Source organism: Peromyscus maniculatus, chromosome 14 (genome assembly GCF_049852395.1).
Source record: "Peromyscus maniculatus bairdii isolate BWxNUB_F1_BW_parent chromosome 14, HU_Pman_BW_mat_3.1, whole genome shotgun sequence".
Classification (NCBI taxonomy): domain Eukaryota; kingdom Metazoa; phylum Chordata; class Mammalia; order Rodentia; family Cricetidae; genus Peromyscus; species Peromyscus maniculatus.
The window spans coordinates 42,961,943-42,975,865 of NC_134865.1; the positions used below are offsets into that span (position 1 = coordinate 42,961,943).

Genomic DNA, 13,923 nt, shown 5'->3' on the forward strand with positions numbered 1-13,923 from the left:
TACATAGTTCTTGATTATTCTCTTTCTCTACTTGGCCCTCTCATATTCATATTTTATATTTTTAAAAACAATGTGGTAAGTACTTAGAGATTACTACCTGGAAATAATTATTTTGGCTATACATTGGAAAAATAAATTATTATGTAGGAATATAATTAAACACATCGTTTAAGAATGATGTCAAGGAGAGCTTAAACTACCCCAGTACATGTGTCTTGAGGACTTTGAGGAGCACTGAGTGTAAATAACATGGAGATAAGAATGGAGAAAAGCTGGAGAGAGAAGCTGGGTGGTGGTGGTGCGTGCCTTTAGAGGCAGCAGGATCTCTGTGAGTTCGAGGCCAGCCTGGTCTACAGAGTGAGTTCCAGGACAGCCAGGGGTTTAAAATAAAAAAAGGAATGGAGAGAGAGAGAGAGAGAGAGAGAGAGAGAGAGAGAGAGAGAGAGAGATAGATAGATACCTGGGCACAGGAGAACAGTATAAAAAAGTACCCTGAAGAACAAAAGGTGTGATTTAAGCGTAAATTTGCATTATAATCATTTTTACAATTTTTTAAACAAAATTTGTTTTACTAACACAAAAGAGATATGGCACTGGCTACTGATTTTTCTTTTTCTTTTTTGGAAACATGTCTGATGTAGCCCAGGTTGGCCCCAAACTCATGATCCTACTCTCTCTGCCCTCCTGAGTGCTGTTACTGCAAATATGCCCAGTATGCTTGGCTCAAATACTAATTTTTAAAAGGATAGAATATATAGTTTTAAAAAATTAACACCTGGGCCAGGGCTGGAGAGATAGCTCAGCAGTTAAGAGCACTGGCTGCTCTTCCAGAGGACCAGGGTTCAGTTCCCAGCAACCACATGGCAGCTTACAGTTGTCTGTAACTCCAGTTCTAAGGACCTGACACCCTCACACAGACATACATGCAGGCAAAACACCAATGAATATAAAATAAAAATAAATAACAATACCTGGGCCAATGAGATGACTCACCCAGTAAAGGTTCTTGCTGCCAAGTCTGAAAACCTGAGTTCAGTCTCAGGACCCAGAGTAGAGGGAGAGAACCAACTCCCACAAGCTGTCTTCTCACCTCCTGTGTCCACTGTATCACGGCCACACACATCCACACAGTAAACAAATATTAATAAGAATCATAGCAATGCTATTGTGAGTGTAAGCGTGTTTGATCTCACAGCGTATGAAGTTATTTTAACTGTAGATTCACATAGTTTAAGAAATAGCCTTGGGGCTGGAGAACTGACTCAGGGAGGGAGAGCACTTGCTACTCCTGCAGAGGACCTGGGTTCAGGTCCCAGCACCCACAGAGTGCCTCACAACCATCCTTAACTCAAGTTCCAGGAAAGCTAATGACCTTTTCTGACCTTGGTGGGCACCAGGCATGCATATAGTGAACATACACACACACACACAGGCAAAGCACTCATACACATAAAATAATATATATATATATATTAAAAAGAACAGTCTTGAGAAGTAGCATGCTAGCAGTTACTTTATTAGCAATAGTGCTTTATTATTTATCAATGTTGAAGCTAATAACAGTAGAATTATAAAATTATTGATAGTGTGTATGTGAATCAGTCATGTGTCATATAGTGACCATATATATGATGTCATGGTTTTTCATTAACATGTGGGTTGTCATTGACCAGAGTTTCTTTATTCTGAATGATTGTAGTTCCCGTTATTCCATGTTTTCATACATTTAGCTGTACAAATACTTAAAGTATTAGAGTTAGAGTTGCCTGTAGTATTTAGCATAATAACATGTTATAAAAGTGTGTAGTCTAACAACAGTCACACACAGCTGTGTTTTTAGGTTTATGTAAGTACACTCTTACAATGCTACAGAGTAACTAAATCACCTACCAATGCCCTTCTCGTATCCTCTCACATTTGAAGGAAGTCACATGGTGTATATGCAGGGTTGTAAAAATAAATGAGACACTGGCTTATTCCGGTGTAACAGATTTGATATCCTTTGCTTCTTCCTTTAGCGTGTTATGAAATTATCAATAGGTGTTAATATCTTTTTAGATTTTTGTCCTTTGACCCTTTAAGTGCAGCAGAAGTATCTCCAGATGTTTTGTCGCCATTGTTTCTCTGGCAGATATTTAGAAAGAATGTTATAAGTCGAGTGTTTAATTTTCCATTTCTTTGCAGGTGTGGATTTGCGGGAGAAACTGGCCCACGATGTATAATTCCTAGTGTGATAAAGAGAGCTGGCATGTCTAAGGTATTTTTTTTTTTAAACAAATCAGAAAACTATGGGGTAGCAGGATGGCTCAGTGGTTAAAGGTGCTTGTAGAGCAAGCCTGGCAGTTGAGGTCAGCCCCGAACCCGTGTGAAGGAGGAAAGAGAGAACCAGTTCCACAAAGTTGCCATCTGACCTCCACACAAGTGCTGTGACACTCACACTCATACATCATGTATGCACGCCCCTGCACTCATGCACAACCCACCCCACACTAGTATTAATAAGATGTGCAAATTAGAAAAATAAGGTAAAATAAATATAATTTCAGGAGAATTTCTTGTGAGTTTTTTGTGTGTATGTTTTGGCTAGCTGTCTCTGCATCCTGAGTGCTGGGATTAAAGAGTCATCACCATCACTGCCGGTTGAGTGTTTTGTTTTTGTTTTTTAAATCAACTTTATTGAGGTCTATCTAATTTTATATGACATGAATTTAGTCATCATGTGCAACAGCCATATAATCCAGGGAATGAACCAGGTCTAGAATATTTGAGGAGGCCTTTGCTGCTTTTTGTTTTTAAGATTTTTTATTTTTATTTTATGTGTATGTGTGTTTTGCTGCACGCATTCAAGTCCACTTCATACATGCAGTGCTCCTAGAGGCAGAGAGGGCGTCAGATCCCCTGGCACTGCCATTACGGTTGTGAGCTAATTATGTGCTTGCTAGGAACCAAACCTGGGTCCTCTGCAGGAGCAGCCAGTGCTCGTAACTGCTCAGCCCTCTCTCCAGCCTTTTCCTGCTTCAGTTTTTATCATCAGTCATGCCCAGATGTTTTTTTAAAAAAGCTTATAAACACAGCACTGTGTATTTACTTATAGATGTATGTTCCTATTTCTTACAATTCAAATTGCCATTTTTTTAGCCATTGCCAGTTATTTGGAATTCCTAACACTTTTTTGAGGGAGATTTGTTTTGTTTTGGGGTTTTTTTGTTTTTGAGATAAAGTTTTATGTATCTTAGGTTAGCTTTAAACTCTGATGACCTTAAATTGGGATCCTCATGCCGGTTTATAGGCATGTGCCACCACAGCGAGTTTTATATATTTATGCCATGTTTGGGCTCTATATATGCTATGTAGGTCTGCTAACTGAGCTACAGGTGTAGCCCAAGGTTAATTGTTCTTGATATCTATATCATTAATATGAATCCATTTATTATGAGGAAATATATTAATAAAAAGCATAAAAAGATTGTTTATTAATAAAATAAATCATTTTAATTTTTTACAGCCAATCAAAGTTGTTCAGTATAATATCAATACAGAAGAATTATATTCCTACTTAAAGGAATTCATCCACATATTGTATTTCAGGTAAGCTGAAACTTTACTTCAGGGTTGTTTTTCCTAACATCAGCAGTTAGGTAGATTGTTTTTTTCCTCTAATGCCAGTTGAAGGGATGTTTGGTTATAGTGCATCTGATGCAAAAAAGAAAGTTGGATTCTATTGCCAATTTAGTTTATCTTCAACCTTTTGAAATTTTAAAATTGTTTTTAAAAGTTTATGTGTGTACATGTGCATGTCTCTAGGCACTTGAGTGTCAGGGCATGTGTATGGAGTCAGTTGTCTCCTTCCATGTCTGTCCCATGGGTCAAACTCGGGCATGTCAGCAGGTGCCTTCACCCATGGAGCCATCCCGCAATTCCTCTCTTCAACTTTTGGAAAGACATACTTGAAGATTAGGAAATTCAAAACCATAAGAAAACACTGAAGGCAAATCAAGTGTCCAGCAATAAAAGGGATTAGGCTTGGAGAGATGGCTCAGAGGTTAAGAGCACTGGCTGCTCTTCCAGAGGTCCTGAGTTCAATTCCCAGCAACCACGTGGTGGCTCTCAACCATCCATAATGAGATCTGGTGCCCTCTTCTGACCTGCAGGGATATGTGCAGACAGAACACTGTATACATAATAAATAAATATTTAAAAAAAAATAAAATAAAAACTTAAAAAATTAAAGGGATTTTTAGGTAAATAATGGATATCCATATGGTGAAACATGCAGTCACTATTAGGGCTGAGACTCTTTGCTCAGTGGTAGAGCACTTGCTTATTAGTATGCTCAAAGTTCTACATTCTGCCCTGAGCAAGGGGTGGGGGGGGTTCGGTATGGAATATCTGTATGGAGTGATTCAGAAGAGTAAGGTGTATTGAAAAGTGAAAAAACACATCAAAGAACAACTGTGGATTGTGCATTTCTTCATAAATGTTCGTACTCCTCTCTAAGAGTGAGAAAACAATACGAAGTATTTCTTGTGCTTTCTGGACAATCCATCTATTAGGCTCTCGTGGTTTTCAAGTTAATGTCCGTAGCAACTGGAGTTTTGCGAGCCTCTGCTACTTTTGCAAATCTAACGAGAAAATACCTGTCTAATGGCTACGGTGGTAATGATAATGCTGTAGGTCCTGCTGCAGTGCTTGGCCTACTCTAAGAACTCAGAACATCATCTTCCTGGAGTAGTAAAATGAAGATGTCTTTTTGTCATAAAGCGTCTTAAGATACGGTTGTCCAGTTTATTCTTAAATTGCATTACTTATCAAAAAAGTACAGATCTGTATTTCCTTTTAAAAAACAAAACTATCATTTTTTCAGGCATCTGTTGGTGAATCCCAGAGACCGCCGGGTTGTGGTTATTGAGTCAGTATTATGTCCTTCCCACTTCAGAGAGACACTTACTCGTGTTCTTTTCAAATATTTTGAGGTACCTACTTTTATTTTTTATGTGTATATGTTTGTGTACGCATGTGTATGTGAGTATTTGTAGAAGCCAGAGGTCCAGTGTTTTCCTTAATCATTTTTCCATCTTACTTTTTCATTTATTTTTGACAGTTTTGAGGTCTTATGAAGCCCAAATTGACCTCAGACTTGCTTTATAGCTGAGGATGACCTTGAACTTTTGGTCCTCCTGCCTTGACCAAGCCTCCATCATCTGCATTGCTTTCGATGTCTTCTAAGAGCCTACAGAACAACCCATTTGAGCTCTAAACACTCAGTGGCTTTTCTAGCTCCAAGTTCCAAAGTCCTTCCAGTTCATCACAGCAATACCCTATAAGCCTGTTACCAGCTTCTGTCTTAGTGTCGGTTTCTGTTGCTGTGATGAAAGCAACCATGATGGTTACAGTTCCTCACTGAGGGAAGTCAGAGCAGGAACCTGGAGGCAGAGCTTATTCAGAAGCCATGGAAGGATGCTGCTTACCAGCTTGCTCTCATGGCTTGCTCAGCCTACTTATAGAACCCAGGACTTATAGTCCACAGTGGGCTGAATCTATCCATGTATGCACCACCGTGCACTCCCACCCCCATCAATCATTAAGTTAAAACGTGTTCTACAAGCTTGCCTACAGCCTAATCATATAGAGGCATTTTCCCAATGGCGTTCCCTTTCCCAGGAGACTCTAGCCTGTGTCAGCTTGACATGAAATTAGCCAGCACATGCCTTCACCTCCAAGTGCTAGGATTACACATGGACCTGACATCTGTTTTTATGCAGTGCTGGAGATTGAACCCATGGCTTCATGCACACTAAGTAAATACTCCTACCAGCTGAGTCACATCCCTAGCCTCTCTACCTTAGTTTTCAAAACAAGATCTCTCGTGGGTTCAGTTAACCTGACTGGCCATGAAGTCCCTGCTGTCTCCTCTCACTGGTATTACAGGAGTGTGCCACTGCACCCAGCTTTATTTATATGGCTCCTAGGGTGATCTGAGCTCAAGCACTTTTCTGAGGAGACACCTCCCAACTCTTTGAGATGCCTATTTCTTTATTTATTGGGTTTTTTTGAGACAGGGTTTCTCTTTGTAGTTTTGGTGCCTGTCCCAGATCTCACTCTGTATACCAGGCTGGCCTCCAACTCACAGAGATCCGCCTGGCTCTGCCTCCCGAGGGCTGGGATTAAAGGTGTGTGCCACCACCGCCCGGCCAAGATACCTATTTTTAAATAAAATTTATAAATTGTTTTTAAGTAGAAAGAAGGCTGAAGGATAGCTCAGTGGTAGGGCATTTGCGTGGCATGTACACTGTTCATAAAATAAATCTTACATATTACATTTTAAGGAAATGTTTAAACCAAGTCCGAATTTTATCTCATAAAATGGGAGGTCCCGGGAAGGGGAATACCTTCCTTTAGTAACATTGCTTGTAATCTTCATTTTAGAAGAACAGGAACCAGTGATGCTTTTTGGGAGGTGGAGGCAGAACAGTAAAGGGCACCTCTGTACATAGTGAATTGGAGGCCAGCCTAGGCTACTTGAGACCCTGTCTGAGGGAAAAAAAAAAAGTTGATTCCATGTAAACATTTTTATATGTTTTACCAAAGTCAAAACATACTTAATACTAAAAACACCTTGGGAGGGTGACTGGTTGTCAGTCATTTTGTACGACAAGTCTGAAGAAACAAGTCCTCTAGCACTGCCCTCCCCGATGCCATGACTCGAATTCACTGCAGTGGAAGACAGCAGAGTAGGAAGGCAGGTCAGCTCTTAGCTGAGGGAAGAAGTCTGCGTGCGGGTACACTGAAGGATTTCAGTGGCTTTACATTGGTATCCTTATCTTATATGACTAGAATACCTTCTCTATGTAAGTAATAATAATCTGGGGACTGGAGGGATGGCTCAATGGTTAAGAGCATTGACTGCTCTTCCAAAGAACCCAGGTTCAATTACCAGCACCCACATGGCAGCTCAAATTGTCTGTAACTCCAGTTGAAAGAGATCTGGCACCCTCACACAGACATACATGCAGGTAAAACACCAATGCACATAATTTTTTTAAATGAAAAAAAAATAATACAGCTATTTTTTGTCTGTCATGTGATTATAAAAGACTTTCATATTTTGATCAAATATCTGTGCTATCACCAAATCTAACAAATTCTCACTGACAAAAATAAAGTGTTAAGGATTGTAGTTTATAGTTTTGCTTTTCCATTTATACTGCTATGTTATGATGGGATTTAAAATTTTTTTTTTTATTTTTTTATTTTTTATTTTTTTTTGGAGACAGCGTTTCTCTGTGGCCTTGGCTATCCTGGAACTTGCTCTGTAGACCAGGCTGGCCTCGAACTCACAGAGCTCTGCCCGCCTCTGCCTCCCAAGTGCTGGAATTCAAGGCATATGCCACCACAACTGGGCTGGTTTTAAATTTCTTCTAAGTTTTTATTATTATTGTGTATATGCACATGATGATGGATGGCCATGCCACAGTTTCAGTGTGGAGAACAACTTTGGAATCAGTTTACTTTTATGTGGGTTCCAGGGGTCAAACTCAGGTCTCTGGGCTTGTGCTACAAGTGATTGTACCTGCTGAACCATTTTTTCAGCCCCTGGTGTTTTAAAAATATAGTTCATAGTGCAAACTTTGCAAATAATGATATAGCATATTCCTATAATCTCAACACATTGATGTAGGATCAGCAGTTAAGGTTATCCTCAACCACATAGCAAGTTCAAGACCCTGTGAGGACTGTTGATGCATTGCAGTGGTTAGAGGTGCCTGCCCTTAAGCCTGGCAACCTGAGGAGTTTATTCAGTCCCCAGGACCTATATGGAAGAGGGAGAGAACTAATTTCCACAAGTTAGCCTCTGACCTCCACATGTTTGCTACACACGCACACATGCATTCTCTCTCTCAATTTTAAAAGGGAAAAAAAAAAGACAGCCTGAGCTACATGAGACTCTTGTCTTAAATAAATTAGAATTGTTTCCTAAAGCTGGGCGTAAGAGTACATGCCTGTGACCCCAGCCCTTGAGAGTGAGCACGAGGTCACTGCAGTTCACCCACAGCCTGGCTGTCTTACCCTGCTCCCCAAAGGGAAGGAAGAAGAGGGGGAGGTAGGGAGAGGTGGGGAATTCTTTCCAGTATTATCATCTGGATGGCAGAGGCACCAATTTTTTAGTAGCATCTTCCCCTGACTACATTTTTCTAGGCTTTTATCTCTTTCAATATTCAAATTCAAAAAAGGTAGTGTTGGGCTGGAGAGATGGCTCAGAGGTTAAGAACACTAGCTGTTCTTCCAGAGGTCCTGAGTTCAATTCCCAGCACCCACATGGTGGCTGAAAACCATCTGTAATGAGATCTGGCTCCCTCTTCTGGCCTGCGGGGATACATACAAACAGAACACTGTATACATAATAAATAAATAAATCTTAAAAAAAAAAAAAAAGGTAGTGTTGATAAAAATGCTTCAGAATTGTCATTTGGAATGAAACAACCTAGTTAAATTACTTCTGTTGATTGTGATATACTTTATTGAGTAAATTCATCTAAATCAGAAAGCTAGTTCTTCATTTAACACCAACAATACATATTTTTTTGTTCAAAATGTTTAAACAATATAAATCAATGCATTCTACCTATGAATGTTTCCAGTATATTTCAAACGAATCAGATGTCTTTAAACAGTGAACTCAGCCCTGGTCTCTGCTGCTTTGTTTTCCAGGTCCCATCTGTCTTACTTGCTCCAAGTCATCTAATGGCTCTCCTGACCCTGGGGATTAATTCTGCTATGGTCCTGGATTGTGGCTATAGAGAAAGCCTGGTGCTGCCCGTATCTTTTCATCAATGAGCTCACGTTGCGGGGGTTTCCACTCATTTTAACTAAAGTAATTGGGGTTATAAGAATGATTTTTGTTATTGAAGTATTTCAGTTTACTGTGTACAATACAAGTTATCATGTGATAAAGTTCATAGACTTGTAAAACTTCAACTTCTTGTAGAAGTTATCACTATGATTCAGTCTTAGTTTATGCTCTAGGAGCAGATCTAATCAATATTATGTTCGGTTTTCAAGATGCATTATCAGCTAATGAGGATAATTAAATTCTAAGACAGGAAGTCATACAAAGAATAATTGGGCAAACCAAAATGAGAAAGTTAAACTAAGAAAAAAAATTTAAATGGTAGAATGAAATTGACCTTCATTATAGAAAAAATGCATTTTTTTTTTCCTATCTGTGAACATTGGGTTAATGAGCTAGGACAGGAAAGGACAAATCTAGGCTGTGCTTCTTTACAGGGTACCACTCAAGTAGCTTACACTCTTGGCCTCAGTTTCCATATCTATAAAATAATAATGATATCCCATCTCATGGAAATGCTGTGTGTCTTTTAATGTAGGACCTGACATGTAGTTTATATCATCCAATAAGAGACAGCTAATAATTCGGGCTGTCACAGAGTATTACTACTGGTTTTATAAATAGGTATATTCCTTTCAATATAAACACTTAAAATATAGATGGACACTTTATAGTATAGTCACAGTAAATGTTGCAGTGTTGAAAATGTAGTTAAAGTACATGAACATAAGGCTAGCAGTTTTGAGACCTAGATTTATATAAGAAGAAATGTTTACTGGAGGGAAATAACTGTTAAGCAGTAGTTTTTCAAATATGAAGTACTTTGTGTTTAGTTCTCAAAACAGTCATGGCCCGTAAGTACTATTCTTTTCATATACATAAGAAAATTGAAAGTTAGGGTGAGTTTCTATAAGCATTTGGTTAGGCTATACACCTGTGTTTGTGTCCAGAACTGACACACTCATCATATTCTTTTCCCTTTATAAGTATTGCACTTACCGAATGTTAACCAAAGCAGTGTGTGAAGTGAGGCAATAGATGCATAGTTTGCTCTTGTGCGCTGTCCTTGCAGCTCAGCCAGTGGAAATACAGGGTGGGCCACATGTGGAATTTAAAAATACCTAAGAAATCCTTATAAATTAAAGCAGCAAAGTTAATAGCATACTTTATTTAGCCCAGTATATTAAAAAATATTATTTCTCTGTGTAATCAATATAAAAATTATGATATAATCCAAGTATTTTTTCACTTATTAAACTTGTGAATTTGCCTTGGGCTCTTAAAGACGTCAGAGCTCTGAGCAGCTGAATTTTAAGCACTCAACAGGCCTATATTGCTAGTGGCTTCCTTGTTGGGTGCCTCTGCCTAATTAATGAAGGGTGATAGGTGCCTGCCTGTGCACACTGAAGTCTGTTTTCTTTGGTGAACACTATGTAAAAGACTTGCTCCTAACTTTTCTGTAACTTTGAAAATAAGAAGTAATAACTTACCACCAAGGTTGATTAGAACAGTATGGTAGAGGGTGGTGTAACTACCAAGGAAACATTGTATCTCCTAAGATGGTGATGGCCTTGACTATGCTCTAGATATATGAAGGCATCCCAGTACTGAACTGCTGGGGAGCACTCCCCTTAGGAGGAAAAGCTCTTCACAAGTAAGTTTCTTGGATGTTTTCTCACCAGTGCCACAAAAGCCAGTGTTTAGAATTTGATTTTTAATTTATTCTGTTCTCTTTTAGATTTGAATGCATCATCAGATTTTTTTTTTTTTTTTGAGATTTATATAATTATAACATTTCACCCTTCTCTTTTCTCCCTCCAGTCCCTCCCATCTACTTTCCCCTCCTTCAGATTCATGGCCTCTTTTTTCACTATTGTTATTACATATGGTGTGTGTGTATGTGTGTGTACATACGTACGTATATATTCCTAAATATAACCTGTTGAGTCCTTATACTGTTATCTACCTGTATGTATGTTTTCAGGGCTGTCCATTTGGCACTGGACAACAACTGGTGTGCTCTTCTCTGGGGAAGACCACCTCTCCAGCTCCCAGCTTTCCTCAGTTGCCTGTAGTTCTTTGTGTAGGGTTGCGGCCTTGTCCACTTTGGCATGCCCAGTGATACTATCTTTATTCAGCTCACATTTGGGCAGTCCTTTTGTTCAGACTATGGGTGAACTTCTGGTATTACTGAGACACGATCTCCCAGCAAGTGCCGGGTCCTCTTTATCTTCACAGTCTCTCGGACCCTCTCCTGCAGTGTTTCCTGAGCCCAGGTGCAGGAGTGTTTTGTAGGTGTGTCCACTGGGACTGGACGCCACAACTCTACATTTTGATTGGTTGTGGTTTTTCTGTAGTGGTCTCTGTGTCTTGCAAAGAGAAGTTTCCTTGATGAGGGGTGAGGACTACAATTCTACCTGAAGATTCGGAGTCAGGAGCCTCCTATGAGAGAGAACGTTACATTGTTTTTCTGGTTCTGGGTTACCTCACTCAATATGATCTTTTCTAGTTCCATCCATTTACCTGCAAAGTTTATGATTTCATTTTTCTTTACAGCTGAACAGTATTCAGTGTATTTTCTTTATGTCTACGCTTTATCTAGTATACATTACCACATTTTCATTATCCATTTGTTGGTTAAAGTATATTTCCCTTGTTTCCATTCTCTCCACTCCCACTCCTACCCCACCTCCCGAGACAGGGTTTCTCTGTGTAACAGTCCTGGCTGTCCTGAAACTCACTCTGTAGACCAGGCTGGCCTCGAACTCACAGAGATCCGCCTGCCTCTGCCTCCTGAGTGTGCCACCAGGCCTGGTTTATTTCCATTTCCTGGCTATTGTGAATAGAGCCACAGTGAATGAACATGGCTGAGCAAGTATCTGTGGGCCAGGAAGTGGTATAGCTGGGTCGTATGGTAGATTTATTTTTAGCTTTTTGAGAATTCTGCACACTGATTTCTAGAATGGCTCCTCCACTTTGCAGTCCCAGCAACAGGGAAAGAGGGCTCCCTTTTCTCTGCACCCCGACCCACATTCCATGGCAGTCCTTTTGTTGATGTTTGCCATTGTGTCTGGAGTCAGACAAAATTGGCTCAGAGTTGTTTGGATTTGCATTTCCTGATTGCTAGGGATGAGGAACAGTTTTTGAGATATTTCTCAGTCATTATTTTCCTTCTTTTGAGAACTCACTGGTCAGGTCCCAGGCCCATTATTTGAATGAGCCATTCAAATGCCTAAATAGTTATTTGTATGTTCTGGATATTGCTCCCCTGTAAGATGTATGTATAGGTGGCAAAGATTCTGTGTGCTCCCTCTTCACCTGGTTGATTCTTTTGCTGTGCAGAAGATTTCTTTATAAATAAAGTCCTATTTGTCATCTGTTGGCCTTAATTCTTAGGCAAATAGAATCCTGTTCAGGAAGTCCTCTCCTGCACCTCTATTCTGTAGGACACTGCCTGTGTTTTCTTACAGCAGTTTCAGGGTTTGAGGTTTCACGGTTAGGTCTTGGATCCATTTGGAGGTAGTTTTTTTGGCCAGGTGGTAGCAGTGGCTCTAATTTCATTCTTCTGCATGTGGACATCCAGTTTTCACAACACCATTTGTTGAAGATGCTTTTTCCCTCCAGTGTGTTTTTGGTATCTTTGTTAAGGATGAAGTGACTGAAGTTATGTGTGCTCATGTTGGACTTCAGTTTAGCTCCATTGGTCTAGATGTCTGTTTTTGTGTCAATGCCGTATTGTTTTTATTACAGTGGTTCTGCAATCTATCTTAAGATAATGAATTGTAGCCTGGTGTGGTGGTACAGGCCTTTAATCCCAGCACTTGGAAGACAGCGGCAGGTGGATCTCTGAGTTAGAGGCCAGCCTGGTCTACAGAGTGAGTTCCAGGACAGCTAGAGCTACATAGTGAAACCCTGTTTCAAAAACCACACACATGCACAAAAGATCTGGAATTGTATCCCTACCATCCAGTGTTGTTCTTTTTGCTCAGGATTGTTTTAGCTATCTTGGCTCTATTGTGGTTCCTTAGGATAGCTTTTTTCTATTTCTGTGAAGAGTGAGATAGAGGTTTTTATTGGGATTACATTGAATCAGTAAAAAACTTTTGATAAATAGTTATTTTTATACAGTGTTAATACTACCAATCCATAAGCCTGGATTTTTGTTCCCATTTTCTAGTGTCTTCTCTCTCTCTTCAGAGGTTTAAAGTTTTTGTTATAGAGGTCCTCCACTTTGGTTGGGTTTATTCTTTGATATTTTATTTTCTTTGAGGCTATTATGAGTGGGAGTGTGTCTGTGATCTCCTGTCTGTGTGTTTGTTGTATAGAAAACTAAGTTATGCTTATCATTTCTGGTAGCATTTTTGGGATCTCTAATGTATAGTATCATATCATCTGCAATAGGGCTAACTTCTTCCTTATTTGTATCCCTTTCATTTCCTTCTCTTGCTTTCTTACTCCAACTAGTACTTCAGACACAATGTGGAAAAGGAGTAGAGACAGTGGACAGCCCTGTCTCGTTCCTGACTTCACCTGGATTGCTCCAAGCTTTTCTTTATTTAGAGTGATGTTGGTTGTGGGTTTCTCATATATGGCTCTGTATGTTAAGGTATGTCTCCTCTATCTCTACATTCTCTTGGACTTCTATCATGAAGGTATGTTGGGTTTTGTCAAAGGCTTTTTCTGCACCTGTTGATATGGTCATGTGATCTTTGTCTTTAAATCCATTTATGTGGTTTATTACATTTATTAACTAGCATGTGTTGAGCCACCCCACATTTCAGGTACAAAGCCAACTTGGTCATGGTGTATAATCTTTCCAGTATATGCCAGTATTCTGTTTGTGAATTTTTTTTTTTTTTGAGTATTTTTTTAGTCTACGTTCATTAGGGATATTGGCCTGTAGGTTTCTTTTTGTTGTTATATCTTTTTGGCTTTATATCTTTCTGGCTTGGGTGTTAGAGTGATGCCAGCTTCAAAATCCCTCCCTCCCTCCCCCTCCCTCCCTCCCTCCCTCCCTTCCTTTCTCCCTCCTTCCCTCTCTTTTAGTTTTAGGAAGGACTGACTGTAGATAGTCT

The 13,923-nt window shown here is 39.6% G+C and overlaps 1 protein-coding gene across 1 annotated transcript in view; it reads left to right on the plus strand.

The window, feature by feature from the left end:
* Actr10 (actin related protein 10) overlaps positions 1 to 13,923 on the plus strand; it is a 44,080-nt gene that overhangs the window by 13,176 nt on the left and 16,981 nt on the right. The window contains exons 3-7 of the mRNA XM_006990711.4: positions 2,185 to 2,257; positions 3,506 to 3,588; positions 4,865 to 4,973; positions 8,710 to 8,817; positions 10,435 to 10,502. Of these exons, the coding sequence (XP_006990773.1) occupies positions 2,185 to 2,257; positions 3,506 to 3,588; positions 4,865 to 4,973; positions 8,710 to 8,817; positions 10,435 to 10,502 (441 nt within the window). The remainder of the gene's footprint in view (positions 1 to 2,184; positions 2,258 to 3,505; positions 3,589 to 4,864; positions 4,974 to 8,709; positions 8,818 to 10,434; positions 10,503 to 13,923) is intronic.